We start from the raw sequence: 27,394 nt of genomic DNA, 5'->3' as shown, positions 1-27,394 counted from the left end.
CTAACGTGACCCGCTCTAATTTTTAGATTTAAATTCACATTCATTTAAAATGCCTCCCTGGCTCAGTGGGATGGGTGTCAACCTGCAAACTGAAAGGTTGTAGGTTGGATTCGCAGTCAGGGCACATGCCTGGGTTGTGGGTCAGGTCCCTGGTTGGGGGCGTGTGAGAGGCAACCGATGGATGTTTTTCACCCTCTCTGTCTCCCTCCCTTCCCCTCTCTCTAAAAATAAATAAATAAAATGTTTAAAATGCCTCCTTGGAATAAGATAGTATATCTGAGGCTTGGAGTCAGTCATCTGACAGTCTTTTTGTAATTTCTTTTCTCAAGTATTTTAAAATTCAGGCAAGAGAAACATCTGTATTGAGAGGCAGGAAAACGTGAGGATCCACTCACATGGTTTGCGGCTGTTTCTGAGTCATTCTGGAAGCCTCCTTACCCCTGTGAGGAACGAGGAATGAGTCATTGGCCATGGAACACCCAAGGCGGAGCCCCTGTGACTGTTTCCTTGGGGCTGGCAAAGGGCTACCCCCGGGGCTTTTCCTCTTGGATTCCAGCCTGTATCTGTTAAGTTGGTCTTTACTACCGAAAGTCATTGGCATCACTTGCCAGAATAAATGGCCTTGTATCAGCACCCACCCCCACCCCAATGAAAGTGAAATACGCGCACGCTAGTGTGAGTATTCCTTACTTACCCGGAAAGAGACAACCTAGGAAAATATTCCAAGTCCCTGGGAGCAGAGCGGAATCACATAGCAGGAGCCTTTCACACTCACTGAGTCAGCACCTTCCAGACAGAGAGCCGGAAGTTTTGGGCCTCCCTTTGTCTGTGTTCCCTGGGGGTGCTGATGAAGTTGGGATTCCCTGGGAATGCAGATCCTGAGACCTGCATCTGGGACCCCTTGCCTTCTACCATCTCTCTCCAATCTCAGAAGTCCCAGACCTGCAGCTGGCAGAATCTGGACAAAAGTCAGTATGAACCAAGCTCCCACGTGCGTCCCTGGAACCCAGCCAGTACAGGCCACCAGCATCTTTCACCCTTCACTGGCCTCCTAACAGACCTCACTGCTTCCTTTCTTCCCTACAAGCCACACGGCAGTCATGGGCAACTTTTTCAAGTGTCAGCCGGATCATGCAAGTCCCCTGCTCATCTGCAATGATTGCCCATCAAAAGCAGACGAAATTTCAAATTCCCCGTTGGAACCTTCAGAGCCTTCCACACCCTTTCCCCTACCAAACCTCTAACTGCGTCTCTTCCTCCCACTCCCCCACTTTCTACACCCTGGCCTGGTTCCCATAGTCCATAGGGCCTGCGCACTTGCTGTTTCCCCTGCCAGAACTCCCCACACCTGGCTCCTCCTTCACACTGAGTCTCAGTACCAATGCACCCCCTCAGGTCTCCTCTGAGCCCTCCACGTTCTAAAGAAGCTCGTCTCTGGACCCCTTTTTCTCACATTCCTCTTCATGGCCCTTACCACGCTCTGATGTTCCTTTGTTAAGACATTTGCTTATAAGTTCACTGTCTTCCCCCTAATTCAAATGTCAGCTCCAGGGAGGCAGGGACCTCTGTGTCCCCCAGAACAGTATTTGGGACATAAAAGTCCTTGAACCTTTTTGTTGCTTTAATGGATAAATGAGTGAGCAAAAGAATAAACCTGTGGTTCTTGAAAGGGAGCTGATTTGGAGCTTCCCCAGCAATGTCTGGAAACATTTCTGGGTGTCACAACTCAGGGGCTGCCACTAAGGACTAGTGGGCAGAGGCCAGGGATGCTGCTGAACATCCTTCAGGGCACAGGACAGCTCTTGCCATAAAGGATGTCCAGCCCCAGATGTCAGAAGCATCAACCCTGGAATAAATGAATGAGCTAACCCCACCAGGTTCGTGCAGTTAAACTGTCCATTATCAAACATAAAGGAACCCAACCAATGTCCTCTTGCTGTCCCCAAATTCCCTGAACTGTGTGGATCACATTTCAGCAGAAATCTCCCTTGAGTGAGCTGGTATGGCTTATGTAATCAATTTCATGTTAACAAGAAATATAAATAAGGGGAAGTTAAGTGGCTGTAAAGAGTTAATTTCAAAACATGTAATTCTGTGCCTTAATCAAAGAGAACCGAAATTTGTCTAGTTCCCTGATTCTGTGGGTTGATTTCCTTGGTAATAGTGGACCTTCCTTAAAATTGGTGAGACCTGCTTATGTGTTACATTTCTATATTTTTTAAATAGATTTTAGAGTGGGAAAGGGGCAGGGTGACTTGTTCCCCAAAGTCACTGGGGACAGGGGGACCCCAGAGGGCAAGGAGTCCTCACTTATTGAGGCGAACAGACTTCCTGGAATAACAACGAAGAAAACCAAAATTATTCTTCTCCTCAGTGTGCTGGAGCATGATGCCTGTGTGTCTGTGTGTGTGTTGGGGGCCACAATTAGATGCGCTTGCATTAATTTCTGAGAAGAATGCGTAGCCACCAAAGCAATGTCTGTGCCATCACCTGCCCCCCTTCTCCCTTGCCCCCAACCCACCAGCTTCCCTCAGGTCAGTGTCAAATATAGAGGTGTCAGGAATGCTCTGAGTTCCTTCAAACGCAAATTTTACTCATCCAAATCCACACCCCAGAGAGCAGGAGAATAATCTAAGTCAGGGTTCTCAACCAGGGCAACTTTGCCCCTAGGAGACATCTGGCAACATCTGGAGTCACAAATCGTGAAAGGGTGGGGGCACACTTCTACCAGCGTCTAGTGGGTAGAGACCAGGGATGCCACTAAAGTCCTACAGTGCACAGGGCCACCCCCACAACAGAGTTATCCAGCCCCAAATATCAACTATGCTGCAGCTGAGAAAGCCTGCTCTCCATTGGAGGTGGCCCTCTGAAGCCCTGGGAATGCTGTTCCCTCTGCGGAGATCATCCCTGAGTGTCACCCCCTAAGCACAGGGTAATAGAAGATGCAGACTCTAGAGCCAACCCCCCACCCTGCCACTTAATAGCTATGTGACATTCTGCAAGTCACTCAACTCTTTTCCTCAATTTTTTAATTCTTGAAACTGATAAAAATCATAGTGGCTACCTCACAGGTTTGTAATACAGATTAAATGAATTATTTTAAGTAAAGTACCTGGCATAGTGCCTGCATGTAGTAAGTACTACAAAGTACTTGCTATTATCGGTTTTCATTCACTATAACTTCCCCTAAAACACAAGCAACAAATTCATCTGTAGCTCATTTTGAGATACAGCTTTTGTATCCAACAGGGGAAGATGAATGGACAGTGAAAAGACTACTCGAAAGACAAAGTGTGATTCAACTTGACAGGGTAGCTAGAGATTGGCAAGGGTAGTTTTGATCTCGTGTGGTTTTTGCCTCGGGACCTGGTCCCCACTAACATGTGACTCCCTGTGGTGTTCCTCTCATCTGACACCCCCTGAGCTGAATGAGGACCAGCACTGACTGAACCCTGCCAACAAACTGGCCCTGACAACGGAGACCCAAATCAGGCCCAAGAAATCCGTCCGAGGCAAGACGAGAGCACCCTACTTTAGGTGGCAAGCCACTGAAACCCATGACCTTTGGGTCCAAATGAACTTTGTGGAGACAATGCCTTGAAAGCATAAGCATAACTTTCCACAGGAGGGAACGTCTTCAGCTGCAGGGACAACCCTAGTGAGACATCCTGGTCCAACGGAGCCCACGCCTCCACCTCAGTCCTCCCACAAAGACAGGATATAGAAGTCCTGCTTAGGGCCAGATAACAGGTACCATTCACAAACCCACACAGGTGACCAGGGATCCCACTAGTCTTTGTTACACGTGTTTCACTTGATTTAGTCTTCTTTTTTTTTTTTTTTGCAATCCTATGATGAAACTAACATCCTCCCCATTTTACAAATGAGAAAATGGGGGATCCGGAAGGTGCCCTGACTTGTTCAAGGATACTGTGAATAAAAAGGTTAACATCACACTTGCCTGGGAGTGACCTGGGTAGAACAGCCCCTGGGTCGGGGAACTGTGGGCTGGCAAGCAGGCCGTGGATCTCATGGATCTCAGTGAACAGAATCATAGAAAAGTTTGCAGGAAATAAAAGTCTGAAACTTCTAGACTTCATGGTGTCTCAAAACACTCTGGCTTTTGCCTCTGGAGCCCAACATGGCCCATGTAGTTGAGAGGACACCAGGAATACTCATATGTGTGGGGGTAGAGGCTGGGTCTCCCAATGAGATGAAGATGCTGTGTCACTGCCCTGCATCTTTAGAGCTAAGTAAGATTCTGATGTCACTGCCCTGCACGAATTCCAACTCTAGAACTGCACTGTCCAATGTGGTAGCCACACATGGCTACTTAAATTAAAATTAAATATCCAAATTTTTGTCCCTTGGTCACACTAGCCATATATCAAGTGCTCAGCAGCAACATGTGGCTGGTGGCTACCATATTAGACAACACAGATATAGTACATTTCCATCCTCATAGAAAGTTCTAGAGGACATTGCACCTCCACAACTTCACTTATAAGCCCTTCAGGGTACGGCCCCAGTCTCTGCCCAGACTTCTCCTCAGGAAACCACTGTCAAGTTCCTAAACTCATCTTACCTCTAAGACTTTGCAGGTGACACCCTTCCTCCTTCCCTGCCTAGTTAACTCCTACCCAGCCTTCAGGTCTCAGCTCAGCTGTCAATTCTTCCCCTGACCTGAATAACGATGCCCAAGTACGTAAACATGGAGTCGTAGCAGTCATGGGCATACCTCCACACTATACCTCCACCCCCATGGTTTTCAGCTGGGGACAAGTTTGCCTCCTGGGGGACATTTGGCAGTGACTGGAGACATTAAGGGTGGGGTGCTACTGGAATCTGGTGAGTCGAGGCCAGGGATGTTGCTAAACATCCTACAATGCACAGGGTGGCTCCCATAGCAAGAAGTACTCAGCCCAGACTGTCAACAGTGTTGAGATTAACCATCTCTGCTCTGGACTGGGCAACTCCATAAAGGTAGGGGGTGTGTCCTTATACCGCATATCCCCAGCCACCAGCCCAGAGTCAGGCACACAGCAGGTGCTCAATTGAGACTGAACATACAATGAGTTTAGATATTGTGTAAGATTCTGTCCCCAGGATCCCAGTTTTTTTTACAATGTCTTTCCTTAAATACAGTCACTGATCATTGTGGTAGGTTGAATAATGCCCCCCCCCCCTCAAAATATGCAGGTCCTAATCCCTGGAACCTGGGAGTGTTACCACATATGGAGAAAGGGGCTTTGCAGATGTGATTAAAGATCTTGAGATGGGGAGATTATCCCAGATCATCCTGCTGGGCCTTAAATGCAACCACAAGTAATCCTATAAGAGGAAGGCAGAGGGAGATTTGATGCAGAGGAAAAAGGCAATGTGGAAATGGAGCAGAGAAAGATTGGAACATGCTACACTGCCGGCCTTGAGGCTGGAGGAAGGGACCCCAAGCCAGCAGCTGCCAGAATCTGGAAAAGTCAAAGAACAGATTTTCCCCTAGAGGCTCCACAGAGCGTGTGGCGCTGCTGACACACCTTGCTTTCAGCCTAGTGACACTGACTGTGGACTTCTGGCCTGAAGAATTATGAGAGAATCAATTTCTGTTGTTTTAAGCCAGCAAGTTTATGGTAGTTTGTTACCGTGGCCCTAGGAAACTAATACTGTCCTATTTCATTATTGAATTTGGACGAGAGAATAAAAAAGAAAAGGTATATAGTTGCCAGGTGCCCATGCCTGCTGGCTCTGATGGCTGGAAGGAAGAATGGTGCAGAAGTGGGTGAGTATGGCTGAGCTATGTGTTTCTAGATATGGCAGCTGCCTGAGTCATCAGCAATCACATCTATGGGTCATTTTACACACCTTATTCCTGCCATTTTCTGTGATGCTGAAGGTCTCAGGCAGGTAAGTGATTTGACCGATGACACTATGTCTGTCTGGCTAGAACTGGAGCAAGAATTAGGACAAAAATTCAAACCCATGTCCACCTCTCCAGCCTCCTGCCATCTCCTTTCTCCTCTCCCACCATCCTCCAGGCATAGAGGCTTTCCTCTGACCTTCCAACAGGGCCTTAGGACGTTTGCACCTACTATTCTTTCCACCTGGAACACTTCCTCCGGAGTCTCCCATGACTGGCTGCTTCTCATCATTCAGGTCTCAGCTCAAACATCACCTCTTCAGAGGTGCCCTCCCTGACTGCACTAAGGCAAGTGGCCTTGCCCAGTTACTTCCTCTTTCATCACCCTGTTGATTTTTCCCCAACTCTTCTCACATTCAGTAATTATCTTATTAACATCTTTGTTTACCTGTTCAATGTCATTCCCCTTCCCTCCCCCGCCCCCCAGACTGCAGGATCCATGAGGGCAGGGATTTTTGTCTGATCGGTCCAGGGTGTGCCCCTCGCCCATGCCTGGCACACATAGGTGCTTAATACATTCTGCATAAATGAATAAGTGAGTGAGTGAATGAACGTGAATGAATGAATCTGCAGCTTTGGGGGATGCCTGCCCAAAGCCAGTCCAAACATACCTGATCTTGGCTTTCCGGAAGGCCAGCTCCTCCTCGTTGCCAAAGTCCAAGGACACATCCTCAGTATCGTCCACCAGGGCCTGGGAGAGGGGGCACCAAAGGTGATCGGCAGACCTGCCTGCAGTGCACAGCCCCACCCCCACCCTCCCCGGAGGCGGGGCCCCTCCCCTGCGTCTGAGACTCGAGGCCTTCTCTACCCTCATGTGCATTTCGAGTCCGGCCCAGGCCCGGGACCCGCGTATCCCTCCCCGCAGTTTCTCCTATCGCTCCCGCAGGCTCCTCCCATCCTCACCACCATCCTTCCACTCACAGCATCCCTGCGGCCCTACCTGCTTCATCCTCTGTAGAGCCCACCTGGACCCCAAACCCCAGGCTCCGGCTCCGACTCTGACCTCGAAGGAGTTGGCAATGCCCCGAAGGCCACTGGCCGCAGACCTGGAGGGGTCAGAGCCTGCGGACCGCAGTGCGGCCTCGCGCAGGGCTCCTGAAGGGGCGGGGCGCGCGGGCCCCAGAGCGCAGTCGCGGGCTGGAGAGGGGGGCTCCCCGGCCCTGGAGGGGGCGGGGCATGAAGGGTCCCTGGGCCCTGGGGCTCACTGGGGACCAGGCCTAGGAGAGAAAGAGCAGGTTCTCAGAGTGAAGAGATGAGGGCGTAGACGGAGCGGTGACAGGGAGAGGACTATTCGGGCTCAGAGGGGCTTGGGGATCATGAACGGTGATACCCAGAGGAATACAGGGTGTGGTCAGTGAATGAAGTGGATGTTTCGTAAGTGTTTCATCAATGTCGAATGAGCTAGCGAAGGAACGAATGAATGGATGGATGGATGAATGAATGTCAGTGTTGAGCAGCCCCATTCAGGGTTTGGAGAAGGTCAGTGTTTCCCAAAAGTCTCTGAACCCAAGAATTTCCCAGGGCCCTTCCTAAAAGCAGATGCCTGGAGAGTCAGAAGTCTGGAGCAGGGCCCTGAAATCTGCCTTTTAACACGTGACTCTGTTGTAGCCACAGCGTGGGAATCATTTGCTGATCACGGTGACAGCTGCATGCATCCGGGTGCTAGACACATACTGAGCACAAAATAACTATTATTGGCAATAATAATAGGGTTTCCGGCTGTGAAGTCCTTCCAGGTATCTCCCAGAAAAGAAGGCTTGCCACCTGAAAGCCTTTTCTGGCCCAGGACAAGGTCACTGTCCCTCCTTTCTGCCCTCTCCCTCTCCTGACCTCCCACCCAGAATTAGAGGGCTAAGCGTCTAGATGCCAAGGCCCCTAGTCCCACCTTTTGCCTCCCGCCGCAGGCAGTGGGTGCCTGTCCACCATCCCTGGTGATCCAGAGAAGAGCTGCTGGCACACAAGCTCCCAACACACCCAACCACACCGCTGGCCCCCCGTGGGGGAGATTGCCCTGGGATGTGCCCAGGAAGAGGAAGAGGAAGCAGAGCTGCCTAAGTTCTGATCCCTGTGTGGGTTCCCTCTTCATTCCCTAAACTGACCCCACAAAAGACCTGCCAGGTATGTGTAGAGGGAGGGTGCTTTCTCCTGGAGACTGAATGCCATCTTTAGGGGTCAAAGGGTCTGGGTGGGGCCTAGATGCTACAGCTCTAACAAGCCTTCAGGTGACATTGAGGCTGCTGACCTCTGGACCACCCCTTGGACTGTAAGGATCTAAACCACGAAAACCTGGTTTCCTAGAAAGGCCTGTTGGCTATTACAGACCAAAGCTGCCTCCAGGCACATAAGAATGGCACACTAAGAGGCTAGAGCCCACCTGCCTGGGAGGCGTTTTGGGGGGAGGAGGGCAGGTGGAGGTGAGAAGCCATTGCAGAACATTTAGGGACTTTTCTTCCTATGCTGAGAATCACCATCTGTTAATCTCTATAAGCAGGGGTTCAGAGAGTCCCCAAGGGGGTGAGGAGGTAGGAAAGCCCCCTTGGAAGCCCCATTTAGGGACAAACTGCCATTGTCAGCCATAGGGTTACAGGTGCCTCAAAAAATAGCCACAGTTCTAGGCATATGGAGGTCATGCTGCGCTCTCCAACCCCAGGTTTGTCCTCCTGGGGGCACAGGCTGATGATGCAGATTGTGGGACCAGACGTGGGAAGTCTAGCATTCCCTCCCTGGGAGAAAGCATGCTCGCTGCATGCACACAGGATGGCCCTCTGTGAGGTCTCCAGAATTTGGGGTGTGGGCAGAGAGCTCAAGGATTCTGCAGGGAATGCATCATTGGTTCTGAAACCAGTTGTCATGGGTTCACCTGAGGCTGCTGGTAAAAAGGCAGATTCCAGAGCCTCACTTCGGGCTCCTGAATCTCCAGGACCTGGGAATCTGTTTTAATTAAGGGCTCTGGGGAATTCTTGGCATCACAGGCTTTTCGGAAACACTGACCTTCTCCCCTGACACTATTACCACTGAAAATGTCCACTGCTGGTCAATCTTTTCTGGTCTTGGCCCAAAAGGAGGTTGGGGAGCAGAGCTGTGAGGAGCAGCCCCATCTCTGATCCCTGGCCCTGGAGCCGGAACAACTCAGGGAAGGCACACCAGGCTTAGACAGCACTGGCCTCTGGATGGCCCTTGGAGGTCAACATCTAGAGTTGGACAGGCCAGGCTGGGAATGGGGCGTCACCACTCCTTGGTTGGATGGCCTTGGACAGGGGATTTCAACTCTCTGGCCTCAGCCTCCACATCTGTAAAATGGGGCTGTATCTACCCCCACATAGCAGGGATTTTGCCTTGACTAGAGAAAACATATGTAAAATGCCTCCTCAGAGTAGGGGCTCAGAAAATAGTTGCCTTGGTGACAGTGACTTGGGGTCATCAGCACAGGGGCCTGTGGTCTTAGGAACCCCATGGGCCTTGCAGAACACGGGGTGAGCCTCATGCTGGAGTCACTCCTTCCACTGAGGGGCATTTGTCTTCATGGGGTAACAGGAGCTGCACATCAAGCCCAGTTGGCTGTTTCCTGAGTACTTACCATGGGCCCTGCACTGGGTGTGTCCAGGACAAATACAGCTGGGACAGAGGACAGTACATATAGCCCTTCTCCTCAGATGGAGCCCCAGAGGCCCTGGACCAGGAGGCAGGGGCTTGGGTGTGAACTGAGTGGCTGAATATTAAAGCCTGGAGCATAGCTGGGGGAGGCGGGAGGAGTCAGCATGGCTGGGCCATGCCCAGCTCTGAGCCACACAGACATTCTGCCCTTTATCCTGTGGGAAAGGGGCAGTTGCTACAGAGGGTTAAATAGTGAGGGCAGGGGTACATGTTATCAGACCTGGGGCTGGAACAGGCTCTGGGAGGCACCCATTCCCCATCAGACAGGGTGGAAGTGGCACCCCCAGACCTGTCATTCCCAGGCCAGCAGCCACTCCTCACTCTCAGCCTGGGACTCCCTATGGGTGGCATTTCTAAGATCCTGATAGTCTCTAAGATCTGCCCACCTGGCACCTGGCAATGACCCTGCCATTCCCTTCTGGATGGGTTGCCAGATCGAGCAAGTAAAAATAGGAGAAATTGGACTTCAGAAAAACAACAATAATTTTTAGTATAAGTATGTCCCATGCAATATTTGAGACATACTTATATTTAAAAATTTATCAATTATTTTTCTCAAATTCAAATGTACCTGCTGTTCTGTCTTTCATTTGTCAACCCTATAACTCCAGGCCAGGGTACACGAGGCCCACGCGGCCTGGGCACTCACTCTGATGTCTCACACCCCACCTCCTGCAGAAGCTGTGCCATGTCTCAGTGCTCCTTCCACCTGAGCTGGCCCCTGTCCTTCTCCACGCTGACACCCAGAAGGCAGAGCAGATTGCCGAGGGATGAAGGCCCTCCTCTGGGCTCCCCTCAGGGCCCCACCATTCTTTTAACATTATTTCTATAAATGACATCTCTTAATTAATATGTAACCACAGATAAACAACCCATTTACTTGAGAATTCTAGGAACTTCAAAAGAAGCAGACTCCGACCTGCAGACATTCCAGCTTCAGAAGATTTGCTGACCTTCATTCAACCAGTTATCTGAACAGACTGTGTTGGCTGGCATGAAGTCCACTAGACAGAAAACTCTCACCTCCCTCCTTTTTAATTCCTCCATTATGTTTTGGTTTTTTGTTTTTTTTTTCTCCTCCATCCTTACAGAAACCTCTGCCCCTGTTAAGATGAGAGTCTGCCATCTTCTCTAGCTGCTGGCTCTTGAATAAATCTACTTTCCTTCCACCAGCCCTCATCTATTACTGGCTTCCAAGCAGCAGCCAGCCAAACCTGGGTTATAATCACCTTTTCATAATGCCAGGGCCAGGTGGTACATGGGATAAACCTGGATTTCTACCCAGATGAACCTCAGCTGTGCCTGGTCCTCTGCTTCCCCACCTGTGAGATGGGGAGAGAATCGCTGCCCTGCACACTCTGGGGTCCTTCACTCAACCACTCATCTACCTGCTGTGTGCTTGGGTCCCACCCTCACTGACCTGAGATTCTAGTTAAGAGAGAATAAGAATTACCAAGCCTGGCAAAAAATTTTTAAAAAGTTAGGAAAGATGTGAAAGGTCTCTCAAGAACTCAAAACAGAGAGAACAAAGATGTAGAGACAGCGGTTACATGGGATATTAGGGAGGAGGTCAGGAAGGGCCATGGAGTCTCTACATTTTCAGCTCTGTGAAAAATCGGTGTGTGGTGGGGAGCATTGATTCAAAGGAAACAGCAGGTGCAAAGGCACTGAGGTGGGAAAGTCCTGGGTGCATTCTGAGAATGATCTCATCTGGCCTGCCTACAATAGAAGAGTGTATCACAGAAGCCAACTGGGAGTGGGAAGCTGCTCCTACTCTGCAAAGCTTTATGGGTCTCTGAGGGGAGTTTGGTGTCTACCTGAAGGGAAGGGGAAGGGGAACGTTAAAGCTACCTGACTGAGGACAGAGACTCAGGTTTTGTGGCACCTGTGAAATCCATGTGGAAAGGTAAGAGGACATGGGAAGGGTTTTGTTTATTGGGGACCTCCTGGTCTCTCTGACAACTACCACAATTCATCCAGCAAAAGGTTTGCAGATAAGACCCAGCCCTTCCTATTTACCTGCACCTGGCTCTGTCCTAGCTCTAACCTAGCAATGCTATTTCTTTGGCAAGTCATCTGCCATTTCACCAGTTGCCCCTGAGGGTGAGGTGAGGTTCTTCGTAGGCTGAGAACGTGAGGTCTCCCACCCTAGGGATGCAACAAAACAGCCTGTGGGAAGATGCAAGGGGCCTAGGTCCTTCCATTAACACATTGCAAGAAAGTGTTGAGGAAGATGAACCTTCTGATTTAAAGATATTTATTACATGCCACGTATTTACCTTATTACGAGGTGATTTGAACAAACCATGGGAAATAAAAATATTTATGAGGGATATCAGCTAATGAACGCTGATGGGATTTTGGATAGAACTGAAGATTATTATTCATTTTTTAGGCACAATAACGATATTGTGACTTTCAAAAATTAATATATACAGTGGGTTCTCAAAAAGCGCCATTTCATGCAGTGTTGTTTTGTTATAACATTAATGAGAAAAAAATGTATTCCCTGCCCGGGCCACCATCCATGTGGAGTTTGCACTTTCTCCTCATGTCTGTGTGGGTTTTCTCTGGGGACCTTAGTTTTCCCCCACATCCCAAAGATGTGTACTGGCATGTCTGCATTGTCCCAGTCTGAGTGAGTGTGGGTGTGTGTGAGTGGCCCTGTGATGGAAGGGCGTCCTGTCCAGGGTGGGTGCTTCCTTGGGCCCTGAGCTGCTGAAATAGACTCTGTTCCCCTCAACCCACCCCCCATGACCCTTAAGTAGAATGAGCATATTGGAAAATCATGATCTTACTTGTTTTTATTAATCTTTGGTAAATTTATGTATATATCACATTGATTTCAATGTTTAATATTAGCAGTGTTTTGGCTCTTTATTTAGAAATTTGGTGATGTTTTTGTGGCCAGAAATCTGCCATAGGAACTTAACTCTTTTTTCAATGAATTAACCTATGGGAAAATTGGTTTTATAATACCTCGTTTCACTTAAAGTCACCGTTTCCAAGAACCTATTGAAAACATTAAATGAGGACTTAATGTAATTTGCATACCATAAAATGTACCCTTTTAAAATATAACATGCAGTGGCTTTTTAGCATATTCACTAAGTTGTGCAGTTATCACCACTATCTAATTCCAGAATTTGTCATCATCCTAAAAAGTTGGCAATCACCCCTCAGGCCCTGACAACCACTACTCTGCTTTCTGTCTCTGTGGGTTTGCTTAATCTGGACGTTTTATAGATGCAGAGTCATATCACATGTGGCTTTTTGCCTCTGCCTGCTTTTACTGAGCATGATGCTTTCAGGCTTCATCCATGTTGTAGCATGCGTTAGTGCTTCATTATTGCAAAATAATATCCATTGTATGGATAGAGCATATTTTGTTTATCTCTTCTTCCATTGGTGAACACTTGGATTGTTTCTACCTTTTCATTATTATGAATAATGCTGCTATGAACATCCTGTACAGGGTTTTATGTTGTGTACCTACCTAGGAGTAGAATTGTTTTGTCTTTTAAAGAGTCCATTTTTAGAACTGCATACCAAAATATTTAGGTGAAATGATAAGATGTTGGGATTTGCTTCAAAAATTATAATAATTTTTCTTTAACCCAGTATATCCAAAACATGATCATTTTCACATGTAAGCAATTTAAAAATCATGAAAAGGGTATTTTACATTCTTTTATTTTTCCTATTAGATCTTCCAGCCCCAGTGTGTGTTTTATACTGACCACTCTTGTCCATTTGGCCTCGCCCCACTGCCAGGGCCTGTAGTGACTCAGGGCTCCCAGATTAGACAGCACAGCTTTGTTTGGTGGCATCCAGTGCACTTTTCTAAAAGCTCTTATGACTTCTTCTTCTTCTTTTTTTTAACTTGGTTGTTTTCATCCATTTACAACTATAACATTGGCCAAAGAGGGCGGGTATCTTATGTGTCTCGCTGAATGTTGCACCACCGTGCCTGGACCAGTGTATCTAGCACACAATGGGTAGGTGAGGACCCTGGCCTGAGTGTGCAGGAAGTGATTCTCTCCCCCTCTCACAGATGGGGAAGTAGAGGCCTAGGCACAGCTGAGGTCCATCTGGGTACAAGTCCAGGGCTCACCCCATGTACCCTCTGTCCTCAGCCAAGTGAACAGGGACCCTGGGGGCTACCTACAGGAGGGCTTCATCTTCTTTTGACAATCTGCTCCACTTTCCTGGGTGTCATGCTCTGCCCTGGCCCAGGAATGACAGGCCCAGGGGTGCCACTTCCTCCCTGCCTGCTGGCAGACTGGGTGCAGCTCAGAGTCTTTTCCAGCCCCAGGTCTGATCACATGTACACCTGCCCTCACTATTTAATCCTCTGTACCAACTCTCCTTTTCCCACAGGATAAAGAGCAGAATGTTTGTGGTATGGCCTAGAAGTTACTTATCTGTTTTTTGACTGTTTCCCTGTTGGTGGTGTTCTTTTTTTCAAGGGTATTTTATTGATTATGCTATTATACTTGTCCCAGTGTTTTTCCCTTTGCCCTCCTCCTCTCAGTACCCCTCTTTCCTCCATCAATCACCCCCCCTTAGTTCATGTCCATGGGTCATGCATAAAAGTTCTTTGGCTTCTTCATTTCCTATACTATTTTTAACATCCACCTGTCTATTTTGTTCCTACCAATTATGCTTCTTAATCCCTGCACCATTTCCCCATTTCTCCCCCTTCCCCCTCCCAGCTGATAACCCTCCAAATGATTTCCATGCCTATGATTCTGTTCCTGTTCGAGGTGTTTGCTTAGTTTGGTTTTGTTTTTTAGATTCACTTGTTGATAGTTGTGAGTTTGTTGTCATTTTAATGTTCATAGTTTTGATCTTTTTCTTAAATAAGTCCCTTTCACATTTCATATAATAAGGGCATGGTGATGATGAACTCCTTTAACTTTACCTTGTCTGGGAAGTACTTTTTCTGCTCTTCCATTCAAAATGATAGCTTTGTTGGGTGGAGTAATCTTGGCTGTGGGTCCTTGCTTTTCATCACTTTGAATACTTCTTGCCAGTCCCTTCTTGCCTGCAAAGTTTCTTTTGAGAAATCTGCTGACAGTCTTATGGGAACTCCTTTGAAGGTAATTCTCTTCTTTTCTCTTGCTGCTTTTAAGATTCTCTCTTTATCTTTAATCTTTGGCATTTTCATTATGATGTGTCTTGGTGTGGTCCTCTTTGGGTCTAGCTTGTTTGGGACTCTCTGCACTTCCTGGACTTGTATGTCTATTTCCTTTGCCAAATTAGGGAAGTTTTATTTCATTATTTTTTTCAAATAAATTTTCAATTTCTTGCTCTTCCTCTTCTCCTGCTGGTTCCTCTATGATTAGGACGTTGACTCTTTTGGAGATGACCCAGAGACTTCTTATTCTCTCCTCATTTTTTTGAATTCTTGCTTCTTCATTCTGTATTGGTTGACTGTTTATTTCTTCCTTATGTTCCAATTCATTGGTTTGAACCCCAGCTTTTTTCCCTTCACTGTTGGTTCCCTGTGGATTTTTCTTTGTTTCACTTAGTGTAGCCTTCATTTCTTCCCTTATGCTTTTGCTGTACTCACTGAGTTCACTGAGCATCCTTATCACTAGTGTTTTGAACTCTGCATCTGATAGATTGATTGGCTTTATACAATTTGCTTAGTTATTTTTCTGGAGTTTTGACCTGTTCTTTCATTTGGGCCATATTTCTTTGTCTCCTCAAGTTGGCAGCCTCCCTGTGTTTGTTTCTGAGTATTAGGTAGAGCTTCTTTGGCTCCCTGTTTTGGCACACCTGTTACATTGTAAGGGGCACAGCTTTAGTTATTTGTCAGTGTGAGGCAACCCATTCCACTGCTTTGTGGTGCTGTATGTGGGGGAGGAGTCAGAGAGGGAACAATGCTGCTTGCTTGGCACTCTCCCCCTTTCCAGTCATTTCACCCACTTCCTATATGCAACTCATGCCTGTCTTGCTGTTGCCCTGGTGGTGCTTCCCAGAGTGGGTGGATTTACATATGTTCTAAGATGTGGAGGCCCTCTAAACAGATTCTCCTGAGAGATGGGAAGTTTCTTCTACCACTCCAACCCCCACTGTTTTTCACAGCCAGAAGCTATGAGACTTTATTTTCCTGGCGCTGGAACCCTGGGCTGCACAGTCTGACCTGGGGCTGGGATCACTCCCCAGGTGTCCCTCCTGTCTTTTATCCACCACACAGGAATGTGAGACTGCTCGTTCTGCTGGCTGCTGCAGCTGCCTTGCCGCTACTGCCTCACTGGCACTACATTGTGCCTTCTCCACCCCGGCTCCCCAGCTTCACCCCTCCTACCCATCTGGATGAATATTTCTTCTTTAAATCCTTGGTTGTCTGACTTCCATATAGTTCTGGCAGTTCTGGTGTGTTTTGTTGTTGTTGTTTTTGAAGTTAGTTTTGATCCTTCTTATGGTTGTATGAGGAGGTGAAGCATGTCTACCTATGCCTCCATCTTGGCCAGAAGTCCTAGTGGTATTCTAATGATATGAGCCCCTCACCAATATGTTTGTATGAGGATTAATTGGCTGATCTGTCAAGTGCCTGGCACTGAGGAGCTGTGCTCTGAGTGTCCTTTCTGTAACTGCCACTCCTGTCCCCTCCATGTGGCCTCTCTCAGCTGCCCACCCTTGCAGAGACTTCCTTCTCTACAGCCCAGCCCTGAAATGCTTTCCTGTCTGTGCTGGAAACTTCCTCCCATTCCAGGCTGCCCTTGCCTGGTATGGGAGGCCTTCTCTTGGGAGGCTGGGCATTCCCCTGAGAGGGTAAATTCCAGATCAAGAGACAGAAGGGACAGCCAAGCTTTGATGTGTTCTGCTTGGTCTCCCAAGCAACTTGCCAGGCTAAAGAGGAGTCAGCAAACAGGCCAAAGAAAGCCTCTTGTTACTCAGGTGCTGGGACAAGGGTCAGAAATGTCATGTTCAGCAGGATTGGTCCTTCTCTTCAGGAAGCTGGAAGAGTGGGCAGTGGTTCTTATCCATCTTGCAGACCTGGCCTCCACCTGGAGTAGCAGGAGCTTGGTGGGCCTCTCCCATGAGTTTAGTCTCTGGAAGATCATAATGGTAGTCTCACCCCTAGGAGCTAGAGGTCTGGTTGGGTGGTTCCTCACTAGAAAAGATGGCCCCCACCATCATGCCCCCACTGGGTCCTGGTTGGTGGGGACCTGACAACTTGTCTCACCTCACACGCCACCACTCGTGCTCTGGTAGCACTGGACAGACTGTAAGATTTCCAGAAACTCCATACCCCCTTCCTATCTCATGGCTTTTGCACCTGTTGTTTCCCTCTGCAGAAGAGCCCTTACCGTCCAGATTCTCTTAGGACTGAAAATATGAGGTCTCCCTTCCCTGACCCCCAGCTCATATCCCACCCATTCACTCAGTCCCTCTTTAGGATCTGTAATGTAAACATGTTTTTTCCTCTTTCTTGTACTTTTTTCTTACTAGTTCAACAGTCTTCCTCTTCCCCATCCCCTCACTAAGATTTTATCTTCGTAAGAGCAGGTGCCCCTTCTGTCCACCTAGCACAGGGCCAGGCATAACTTGGGTGTTGGACAAGTGCCTGGTGAGCAAGTGAAAGAAGAGAGGACCACACCTGGAAGATGTGCAGACAGTGAGTCTCTGCCCATTGTGCAGATGAGGGATTTTCAGGTCTGGGAAGACAGAGGCCAGGATACCCACCTGGGAACCTGGTCTGGATTTAGGTTTTTCTAAGGCACACACACATCACAGACACAGATTGGGATGGGACAGACCCCATCTTGGAAGCCCTGACTTGCCCTAGCTGCTTGCCCTGGCTTCACAGAGGAGGAACCCAGGCCTCTCCTGGCAGCCAGCCAGGCAGGACTGCAAGCCAGCAGGCAGGGAGCCATCACTTACGGGAAATGTTTGACTGAGGAGAAAGGGTGGCTGGTTGTTTGGCCTAACACTGGCCCTTGTTCAGATATGTCAGGAAGCCTGTTCCACCACATCAGCCTATACTCAGTTCCTTCCAGGAGCAGCAGTGCTTGGCTGAGAGAGAGCATTTTAAGAGAAGGCCAAGAGTCACCCACCCCTCCCTTTTTCCCCATTTATTTTTTTTAAAGGAAATACAGTTTGTAAAGTATTTTAATACATCCTGAGAGGCAGCCAAATGCAGTGGCTAAGAGCGCAGACACAGCAGTCAGCTTGCCTGGATCTGAAGCTCAGTCCCATTGCCTAACAGCTGGAAGATCTTGGGCAAGTTACAGTCCCTCAGCCTCACTTCTCTCATGTGTGAAAATGGGATAATTATGGTATCTCCATCTGAGAACTGTTGGGAGGAGTCAAAGACTTCGTATTGGGTTGGCCAAAAAGTCTGTTTAGTTTTTTCTGTAAAATAAAGAACACATTTTTCATTTTCACCAATAACTTTACTGATTTTGATGTTTTGAGTATGTCAGCTATCTCCCACTATTGCCTTCTACTGGGTAGAAGCCAGGGGTGCTGCTAAAAATCTTCTAATGCATAAGACAGCCCCACAGCAAAGAATTATTTGGTCAAAATGTCAATAGTACCAAGAAACTTCACAAACCACTTTTGACACATTTGATCAGTCATAGCGCCTTCTCCACTCCACTGCACAAATCTTTTTTGTGTGTTTCAGTTGCATTTTTACATTTTTTGAAATAAAAAATCATAATACAATGAAAATGTTGTGCCTCTTCTTCCATCTTCAATATTAAAATGGCTGCACAAAAAATTCACCAATTTTGATGTTCTTTTTTAAATGCACAGATATAACAGCTGCCACAATACAATCTAACAAAATTGTTTCAAATGAAGTTAAAGACAACTAAGCACTACTAGAGCCATCGTATGGAAAAAAATTAAATGAACACTTAGGCCAACCAAATATTTGCCCATATCTTCAGAATATTGCTTGCACATAATGTTTGCTAAAGAAATTATGTTGACTTCCGGCCAAGATGGAGGCATAGGTAGACACGCTGCATCTCCTTCTTCAACTAAGAAGGAATACAACTACCTCAAAGCAGGAGATGACTAGAAGTTCCAGAAAATCAAGCTGCATGGAAGTCCAACAAACAAAGATATAAAGAAGAAATACTCATCCAGACAGGTAGGAGGGGCAGAGCTGGGGCAGAGAGGACAAGGTGTGGTGGCAATGGTAGCAGCAGCAGCTGTGGCCAGCCGGTGGAAAGTGTAGTCACACATTTAAAGTAGGGAAGGATACCTGGGGAGTGTTCCCAGTGCCACACTAGAGCACGCAGCTCCAGGTTCCAGTGCTAGGGAAAATAATGCCTCATTGTTCCTGACTGTGAAAACCAGTGGGTGCTGGGGTGGAGGAAGAAACTGTCGGTCTCTCAGCAGAGTCCATTTGATGAATACCTAAGGCTCCACCCCTTACAATATAACAGTTGGGACAGCTCTACCTAAGACACAGAGGTAAACACAGGAGCCTGTCAAGTTGAGGAGACAGAGAAGTATGGCCCAAAGGAGGGAAGGGATAAAGATTCCAGTGGGAGAACTAAGCAACGAGGAGATAGCCAACCTAACAGATGAGGAGGTAGCTAACCTATCAGTTGTAGAGTTCAAAACATTGGTGATAAAGATATTCACAGATTTGACAGATATGCTTGAACACAGCAAATGCATAAGGGAAGAAATGAAGGCTACACTAAGTGAAATAAAGAAAAATCCACAGGGAACCAATAGTGAAGGGAAAGAAGCTGGGGTTCAAACCAATGAATTGGAACATAAGGAAGAAATAAACAGTCAACCAATACAGAATGAAGAAACAAGAATTCAAAAAAAAGGGGGTGGGAGAGAATAAGAAGTCTCTGGGACATCTCCAAAAGTGTCAACATCCTAATAATAAAGGTGCCAGCAGGAGAAGAAGAAGAGCAAGAAATTGAGAATTTATTTGAAAAAATAATGAAATAAAACTTTCCTAATTTGGTGAAGGAAATATGCATACAAGTCCAGGAAATGCAGAGAGTCCCAAACAAGCTAGACCCAAAGAAGATCACATCAAGACACATCATAATGAAAATGCCAAATTTTCAAGAAAAAGAGAGAATCTTAAAAGCAGCAAGAGAAAAGAAGAGAGTTACCTATAAAGGAGTGCCCATAAGATTGTCAGCAGATTTCTCAAAAGAAACTTTGCAGGCAAGAAGGGACTGGCAAGAAGTATTCAAAGTGATGAAACACAAGCACCGACAACCAACACTACTCCATCCAGCAAAGCTATTATTTAGAATGGAAGGGCAGATGAAGTGCTTCTCAGACAAGGTAAAGCTAAAGGAGTTCATCATCACCATGCCCTTATTATATGAAATGTGAAAGGGACTTACTTAAGAAAAAGATCAAAACTATGAACATTAAAGTGACAACAAACTCACAACTAACAATAGAACCTAAAAAAAATAAAAAACAAACTAAGAAAATAACCATAGTTATGGGGATTATTTGAAGGGTTATCAGCTGGGAAGGGGAAGGGAGAGAAATGGAGAAATGGTGCAGGGATTAAGAAGCATAATTGGTTGGTACAAAATAGACAGGGGGAAGTTAAGAATCATATAGGAAAGTGTATAGCTGAAGAACTTACATGCACAACCCATGGACGTGAACTAATGGGTCTGGGATTTCTGGAGGGAACGGGAGTAGTGAGTGTAGGGGAGCAAAGAGAAATGAAGTTGGGGCAACTGTATAAGCATAATCAATATAATATACTTTAAAAAGATAAAAAGAAAAAATTATGTCAGTCTGCTTTCATGACCATCCCAGGAAGTAAGCAATGTACAGGAGATGGTACCCATTTTACAGATAAGTGATTGAGGCTCAAAGAGATGTTTTTAAAGCAGGTATGCATAGCGAACAAGTGGTAGAACCAAGAGTAGATGTCAAGTCTGCTGCCTCTGACTCAGAGCACTTTTTAGCACATAAAGACAGGGTGTGCAGTCCCTGCCAAGCTCTTGACTCGAAGTTGCTATGCATGGGGCTGAGGGCCAAGTCTGGTCTCTGGACATGTTTTGGCTGGACCTGAGCAGTTTAAAAGAACAAACAAACAAATGGAGTTAATGAAGTTAATTGCCAATATTCAAAAATCAGATGTCACTTTAAAAAAAAATTCACATTTCTGGTTTCTCTTGAAAGACTGGAACTCAGGCAACATTGAGCCTGCATCCCCCACGGAGGGAGCTGAGCAGTGGCTGTCCACCTGAATGGGGTCCACTCTGCCCATTAACCAGTTAGCTCATTTGCATTCTCTGTCTGCCCCTGGTAGGTTGCCATCACTGTCTTAGGCGGAATTTCCCAGAAGCAGATCGTACCCCGTGACAAGGGTTCAGGTGGACACGAGATTTTAGGCAGTGTCCCCAGTGAGTGCAGGGAGATGTGCTATGGTGGAGGAATGCCATGCAGTCATGTGATATTAAAGTCCTACAGAAGGTGTATTAGCTTCCTGGTACTGCCATAACAAAGTACCACAAATTGAATGACTTAAGCAACAAAAATTATTTGTCTCAGAGTTCTGGAGGCCCGAATTCCAAGAGCAAGGTGTTGCCAGGGCCGTGTCCTTCTGAAGGCACTAGGGAAGGATCTGTTCCAGCCTCTCTCCAAGCCTCTGGTAGTTCCTAGACTTGCAGCAGCATCACTCCAACCTTAATGTGAGGTTCTCCCTGTGTGTCTGTGGCCAGGTTATCCCTTTTCTATAAGGACACTAGTCCAATTATGGGCCCACCCTATTCAGTATGACCTCACCATAACTAATTATTATACATTGGCCACAACATTGTTTCCAAATACAGTTACATTCTGAGGTGATAGGGATTGGGACTCTATCTTCATTTTGTAGACTCATGTGGTCTTCATGCCTCTAGGACATGGCATTCACCATTCATAATTTTAGCTGAGTTCATTTTTGGGAAAAATCAGCCCCCAGGAGCTCCATCAGTGATGACTGTCAAGAGTTAGTGTCTGGATGCCACCAGGGGGTGGGTAGCTCTGAGGCTCCTGTTTTATGCAGTCTCCCAAAGGTCCCCAGTAGGACTGAGCCCCAATTGCCCACAATGGTCATCTGCTCAATATCACACCCCAAGTTTGCTCTCTCTCTTGAAAGTTTCCCAACAGCATTTTCTGCAATCACCTCATATCCCTGACTTGGAGCTGGATTCTGGTGTGATTCTCACTAAGTCTCGTCCTCAGAGGCCTTCCCTGCCCACCCTATCTGTAGGAGGTTGACGGTAGCCCCAGAAAAGATATGTCCACATCCTAACACCAGGAACCTGAGAATATGACCTTATTTAGAAAAAGAATCTTTACAGATATCATTCAGGGCCTAGAGATGTGATAATTCAGGATTACTAGGGTAGGCCCTTAATCCAGTGACTGGTGTCCTTATAATGAGAGAAGAAGAGAGGACAAACAGAGGAAAAACAAGGGCATGTCAAGACACAGAGGAGAAGGCCATGTGTAGACAGAGGCAGAGATTGGAATGACGCATTTACAGGCCAAGGAATGTCAAGGACTGATGGTGGCCCCCAGAAGTCAGGACATGCGTGGGACATCCCTTTTGATCAACCCTTTTGATCCTTGGTTTTGGACCTCTGGCCTGCAGAACTGTTGGAGAATGAATTCCTATCGCTTTAAGCCTCCCAGTCTGTGATCATTTGCTATGGCAGCCCTGGGAAACAAATGCACTATCTAGTAGCCCTGCACCCTACATACCCCAATTTACTTGGTACATCACTCAATTGAGCATCTTCTTCCAAAAGTATCCAGGTGGTGTCTGTTTACTGTCTGTCCCCCACCAGAATGAAAGCAGGTCCTGGCTGTTCTCTCCTCTCCACCCCATGTCTCCAGCCCCAGGGCAGTGCCTGACCCGTGACAGACCCTCTGTTTATAATTCATGAGTAAACCCCTAGGAACCCCATTCCAGTGGTCCTTGTTCACTCTGCTCAGCTCCCGCCCCACCTAGAAGACAAAGAATCATCCCCAACTAAACTTGGCACGGCCTCAGTCCCTCCAGGCCCAGGAGCTCTCAACCTAGCTGCACGTTAGAATCCCCTGGAGATTTTTTCACAAAGCCTGTGTCCCACTCCTGAGACTCTGAACGAATTGGTCCAAGGTGGGGCCCCAGCAGCATTTTAAAAAGTTCTTCCAGGTGGTGCCAATGAGCAGTGAGGGTTAGAAGCACTGGTGTTGAGGAAGGTGGGAGGGTTGCACAAAACAGGGTCAGAGTGACCAACCATCCTAGTTTGCCTGGATTAAGTGGGTTCCCAGATTCAGGATTTGTGATCCTAAAACCCAGATCATCCCCAGCAAACCAGGACCATAAGTTGGTCATCCTAAGAGTTCCCCAAGCCACCTGAATGAGATCCCACTCAGCCAGACACACCCTCAGTCCTGGACATTTTTAGAGCAAGGGATCCCCACTGCCTCTAGGAGAATCCTATGGGTACCTGCTCCAGGCCTGGAATGTCAGAAAAGAGGGGCGGGGCTCAGGCATCAGGCTAGGCAGTTACCCCTCCCCAACCTCCCAGAAGGCACAATTCTAACGGAAGGATTTCCCCATGTGGCTTGTGGGTGCTGCAGATTCATTGTGAGAGTTTTTTGGGGTCAGGTTGGGCTTGTTTCCTCCTTGGTATCCTCTACCCAGGCCTGGCATAGTGTAGTATATATAGTAGCAAATAGAGGTTGAGTGAATAAAGGCATGCACATAACTGATAATCATGTCAAATGGAAACAACCAGGCCTTTCCCCACTTCTGCTCCACACACCGAGCACCTGCCCTAGTCATATACAATATAGGTGTATGTTTGTTGATTGACAAAAGGAAAACATTGACAGGGTTTTGGGGGCTTCTCCTCATACTACTTGGTATGAATGATCATACAGAAAAACATATAAAATGATTTTTTTCTCTGTTCTTCTGTTAGATGTGGCAAAACTACTAGCAAACCCCAATATTTTCTTACATAAAAAGAGAATTTTTAGTTGGCTCATGCCCCAATCAACTAAAGACTACCTCTTGACCTACATTGTAGTTAGTGTGGTCAAGTGATCAAACTAGCAGAGGTCAATTGTGCTATTTGGGGGCTATACCTTTCCCTCTACTGGGATGCAATTGTGATGACAGGAGCCGGAGCAGCCATTTTGGATCATGAGTTGGAAGCCATGAGTGAAGATGGGAAAGCCAAGCAAGAGAGGGAGCCTGGTTTCTGCCCCAAGGAGCCACGTTTTCTGTTCTGGGCAGCTTGTACTCAGGCTGTTACAAGAGAGGGAAATACACTTCTTTCTACATTGGTCTTTGTCACATCAGCCACACCTGTAACTTTTCTCATGTACTACATCATGCAAAAGTGGCTAGATGGATGTTCATCCACTGTGGGGTTACGTTTGGGATGGTTTGAGTTAAATGTTGGCTCCATGACCTAATTTGGGATCACTTCTTAAAGAGACAGCCAGTCATCCAGGCTCCAGGGGAGTAGAAACCAGCCATGATGAAAGCTCTCAGAACTGACAGATGGAGAGAGAAGAAACTTCAGGTTAAGATGCTAGAAACAAAAAGCAGTGGTGTCCACATAAGTCCCGATCTAAAAGCCAGAAGGCCAGACTCTCCAAAACCCAAGTGCTGCTTTGGAGCTGTGCTGCTTCTCCCATGACCCAGAAAGGTTAAGCAACTTGATCAAGGTTCTATTGACAAGTGGCAGAGTTGGGACTTGAGTCCCAGTGTGTGTGATCCAAAGCCTATACTTGCTTCTGAATCACACTGCTTAAAACTGGGGGCTCAGGTTGAGGAGGAGGGGCCTCTAGAACTAGCTCCAGGGCCCAGCAATGGTGCTAGCTTCTGTTCACATTGTCCATTGGGGGATATTCGGTGTTGTGGGGGTGAGGGGCAGAAAAGGTCTGCAGCAGGTTTGGAGCTGGGCAGCCCGGGACCCTGGGACAGCTGAGGGGAGAGTCATTCTTGACTAGCATGAGGTCAGCCTTCTCCAGGTGCACTCAAGGCTTGGCATGTTCAAGCTTGAACTCACCCTTAGCTCCCCCTAGCCCAGGTTTCTCCACCATGGCCCTGTGGACACTTCAGTTGGATAACTCTACCCTGGATTTCTGTGCTGTGCATGTAGAATGTTTGCCAGCATCCCTGGCCTCCACCCACTAGATGCCAGAAGCACCCACCACTCAGTTGTGACAACCAAAAATGTCTGTAGACGTTATCAGTGTTCCCTGAGGGGCACAATATCCTGGTGGAGAACACTGCCCTCATCACATTCTCTTTGTACTTCCCAGATAGGGAACCTGAGGCCTGCAAGGCAGGGCTTACCCAGGGTGCCACAACTCCTGAGAGCTTCCCTCCACACCCTTTGGCACACACAAGTCTAGCCCATGCCCAGTGTCTCACTGCAGACACTGGCTGCTCTTCACCTGCAGGCTCTCAGCCTGTGCTGGGGGCATGGGGAGGCAGTGAAGCTCCAGAAGTGAACCTGGGGTATAGGAGAAATGTGTCAGCATCCTTGTCCTGAGGCAGGACTGAGTCTGAGTTTCTTATCTACTGCTTCGGCTTCCTTTCCTTCATGGGATCCCTTTCCAAATAAACTATCTCCACCCACATCCTTATCTCAGGACCCCTTTCTAGAGAGCCCAGGGATTGGGCCCAATTAGCCTACATTCCCTGCACTCAGAATTCTCAGCCCCTTTTGTGCTCCCAAGTGTTTCTGGGCCTGAGAAGCTGACAGGCCACTCTCTCTTGCCCAGGTGGGGTCACCTGGTCAGCACAGGTGTAGCCCTGCGGGTGTGTCCAGCTGGTGTTCACACTGATGTCTGGTATCCTTTCTAATGCTGATGCTCTAGTGTATTTTTTATAACAGCTTTATTGAGATGCAATTCCCACATCATATAATTCATCCATTTAAAGTGTACAGTTCACCCTGGCTGGGTGGCTCAGTTGATTGGAACATCGTCCCATACACCAAATGGTTGCAGGTTTGATACTCAGTCAGGGCACATACCTAGGTTGCAGGTTTAATCCCTGGTCAGGACGCATATGGGAGGCAACTGACCGGTGTTTCTCTCACATCAATATTTCTCTCTCTCTCTCTCTCTCACTCTCCCTTTCTCTGTCTCTAAAGTTAATAAACATATCCTCAGATAAGGATTAAAAAAATTAAACTGTGCAGTTCAATAGCTTTTAGTCTATAAACAGAGTTGTCCTACCATCACCAGAATCAATTTTAGGACATCTTCATTAGCCCAAGATACCCTGCACCCCTTATTTGTTACTCTCCAAACTCTTCATTTCCCCCTCTCCCCAGCCCTAGGTACCCATTAATCTACTCTGTCTCTGTGGATTTTCTTATTCTGGACATTTCATATTAATGTAGTTATACAACATGAGCTCCTTTGGGACCGGCTTCGTTCACCAAGCGTAATGTGTTCAAGGTTCATCTGTGCTGTAACACATGTCAGTACTTTGTTCCTTTTTATTGCCAAATGATATTCCATTGCGTGAATAGACCACAGTTGATTTATTCATTCATCTGTTGGCGAACATTTGAGTTGTGTCCACTTTTGGCTGTTACGAATATGCTGCTATGAAAACTCATGTACAAGTTTTAATGTGGACAGAGTTTTCATTTTTCTTCAGGAAACACTTAGCAGTGTAATTGCTGGGTCATGTGGTAACTCTATATGCCTTTTTTACATTTTGAGGAACTGCCAGACTGTTCTCCAAAGCCATACTAAATTAAAAAATAATTTAATGCATGACATTAACATACAGAAAAGTGCAAAACCATAAATGTATAACTTCCCATGTTTTCACAAACTGAATAACCCATGTAACCAGTACCCAGATCAAGAATCAGACTGTTTCCAGCCCTCCTGTCCCTTCTCAGTCCCCTCTCTCCAGGGGCACCCTGTTATGCCTTTTAATGGCACTGTTTGGTTTTCCTTTCTGAATTTAAAATGTTCACCGCTCCAGTGAGGAGTACTAGCTCATAGTTCAGAAACATGACTTCCACCTCACTGCCAAGAATCCTGTTTCCAACCAAAGGGAGGAGGCAGGAAAGCCAGGGAAACTGGATGGCCTCAAGCTGAGGACACACTAGAAGGCAAACCGCACCCTCAAGTCTAGAGTCCCCAACCGCCACTGGGAGTTTTAGGGGCTTTCCTGAAGTTGCAGAATCAGGAGACAGGAGGAGTGCTTGGTAGCAGCTTGGCCTCAGCTTGGCCTCAAGCACCCCCACTCAGCCTGAAACCGAAAGCTGAGGTTTGGTCTGGACTGCTACTCTGGGATTTGGGCATGGGCCAGACGCAACTTAAAAGGCCCAACACGCCAGGCCTGAGAGGCATGGATGGTGCATCTTCATCTTGATCTAAGAAGTCATCTGGAAAGCCCAGATGAGACACAGCCGAGGGCAAGTGGGGATCCAGTGCCTGGGAACACGTTCTCCAGAAGAGAGGCTCTTTCAGGACTGTGCTAAGCTAAAGCGATGACATGACTGTTGATAGACTGCGATGAGAAGAGCCCAGAGGAAGCAGAGTGTGCTCTTCTGCTGCCCTCCAGGTGGGCCCTCCTGCCTCTGTGTGGGGGGCTGACCCACAAGGACCCCTCGGTGAATAGGTTCTCAAGCCCTCAGGCTTCCATTGGACAATGGCGACCCACACAGGAGATGGGAGGGTGGATGAGACTGACCTTGAGGTTCCCTCCATTAATAATCAACCACATGAGACACTAGTTACTAAAGTGCTGAGGACAGGTTGTGTTCAGTAATGCTATTGCCATCAGCCACAGGGGCCTGTCATGAACTGGACTCCACTTCCCTGAAT

The 27,394-nt window shown here is 47.3% G+C and overlaps 1 protein-coding gene across 4 annotated transcripts in view; it reads right to left on the bottom strand.

Annotated features, from left to right (window-relative positions):
• Nucleotides 1–7,062, bottom strand: part of TVP23A (trans-golgi network vesicle protein 23 homolog A) — a 28,565-nt gene extending 21,503 nt beyond the window's left edge. The window contains exons 1-3 of one of the 4 annotated variants that reach the window (XM_090277020.1): nt 6,855–7,062; nt 6,526–6,605; nt 396–440 (exon numbers count right to left, since the gene is read on the bottom strand). In XM_090277020.1, coding sequence (XP_090133146.1) covers nt 396–440; nt 6,526–6,605; nt 6,855–6,863 — 134 coding nt within the window. In that variant the 5' untranslated portion in view covers nt 6,864–7,062. Of the gene's footprint in view, nt 1–395; nt 441–6,525; nt 6,606–6,722; nt 6,783–6,854 lie in introns of those variants that run through there. The other 3 variants (XM_090277017.1, XM_090277015.1, XM_090277019.1) reach the window with 3 other exon arrangements.
• Nucleotides 7,063–27,394: the final 20,332 nt, after the last annotated feature.

Source organism: Furipterus horrens, unplaced genomic scaffold (assembly GCF_987537825.1).
Source record: "Furipterus horrens unplaced genomic scaffold, mFurHor1.1.pri manual_scaffold_5, whole genome shotgun sequence".
NCBI lineage: Eukaryota > Metazoa > Chordata > Mammalia > Chiroptera > Furipteridae > Furipterus > Furipterus horrens.
This window is presented reverse-complemented; position numbering and strand designations above follow the sequence as displayed.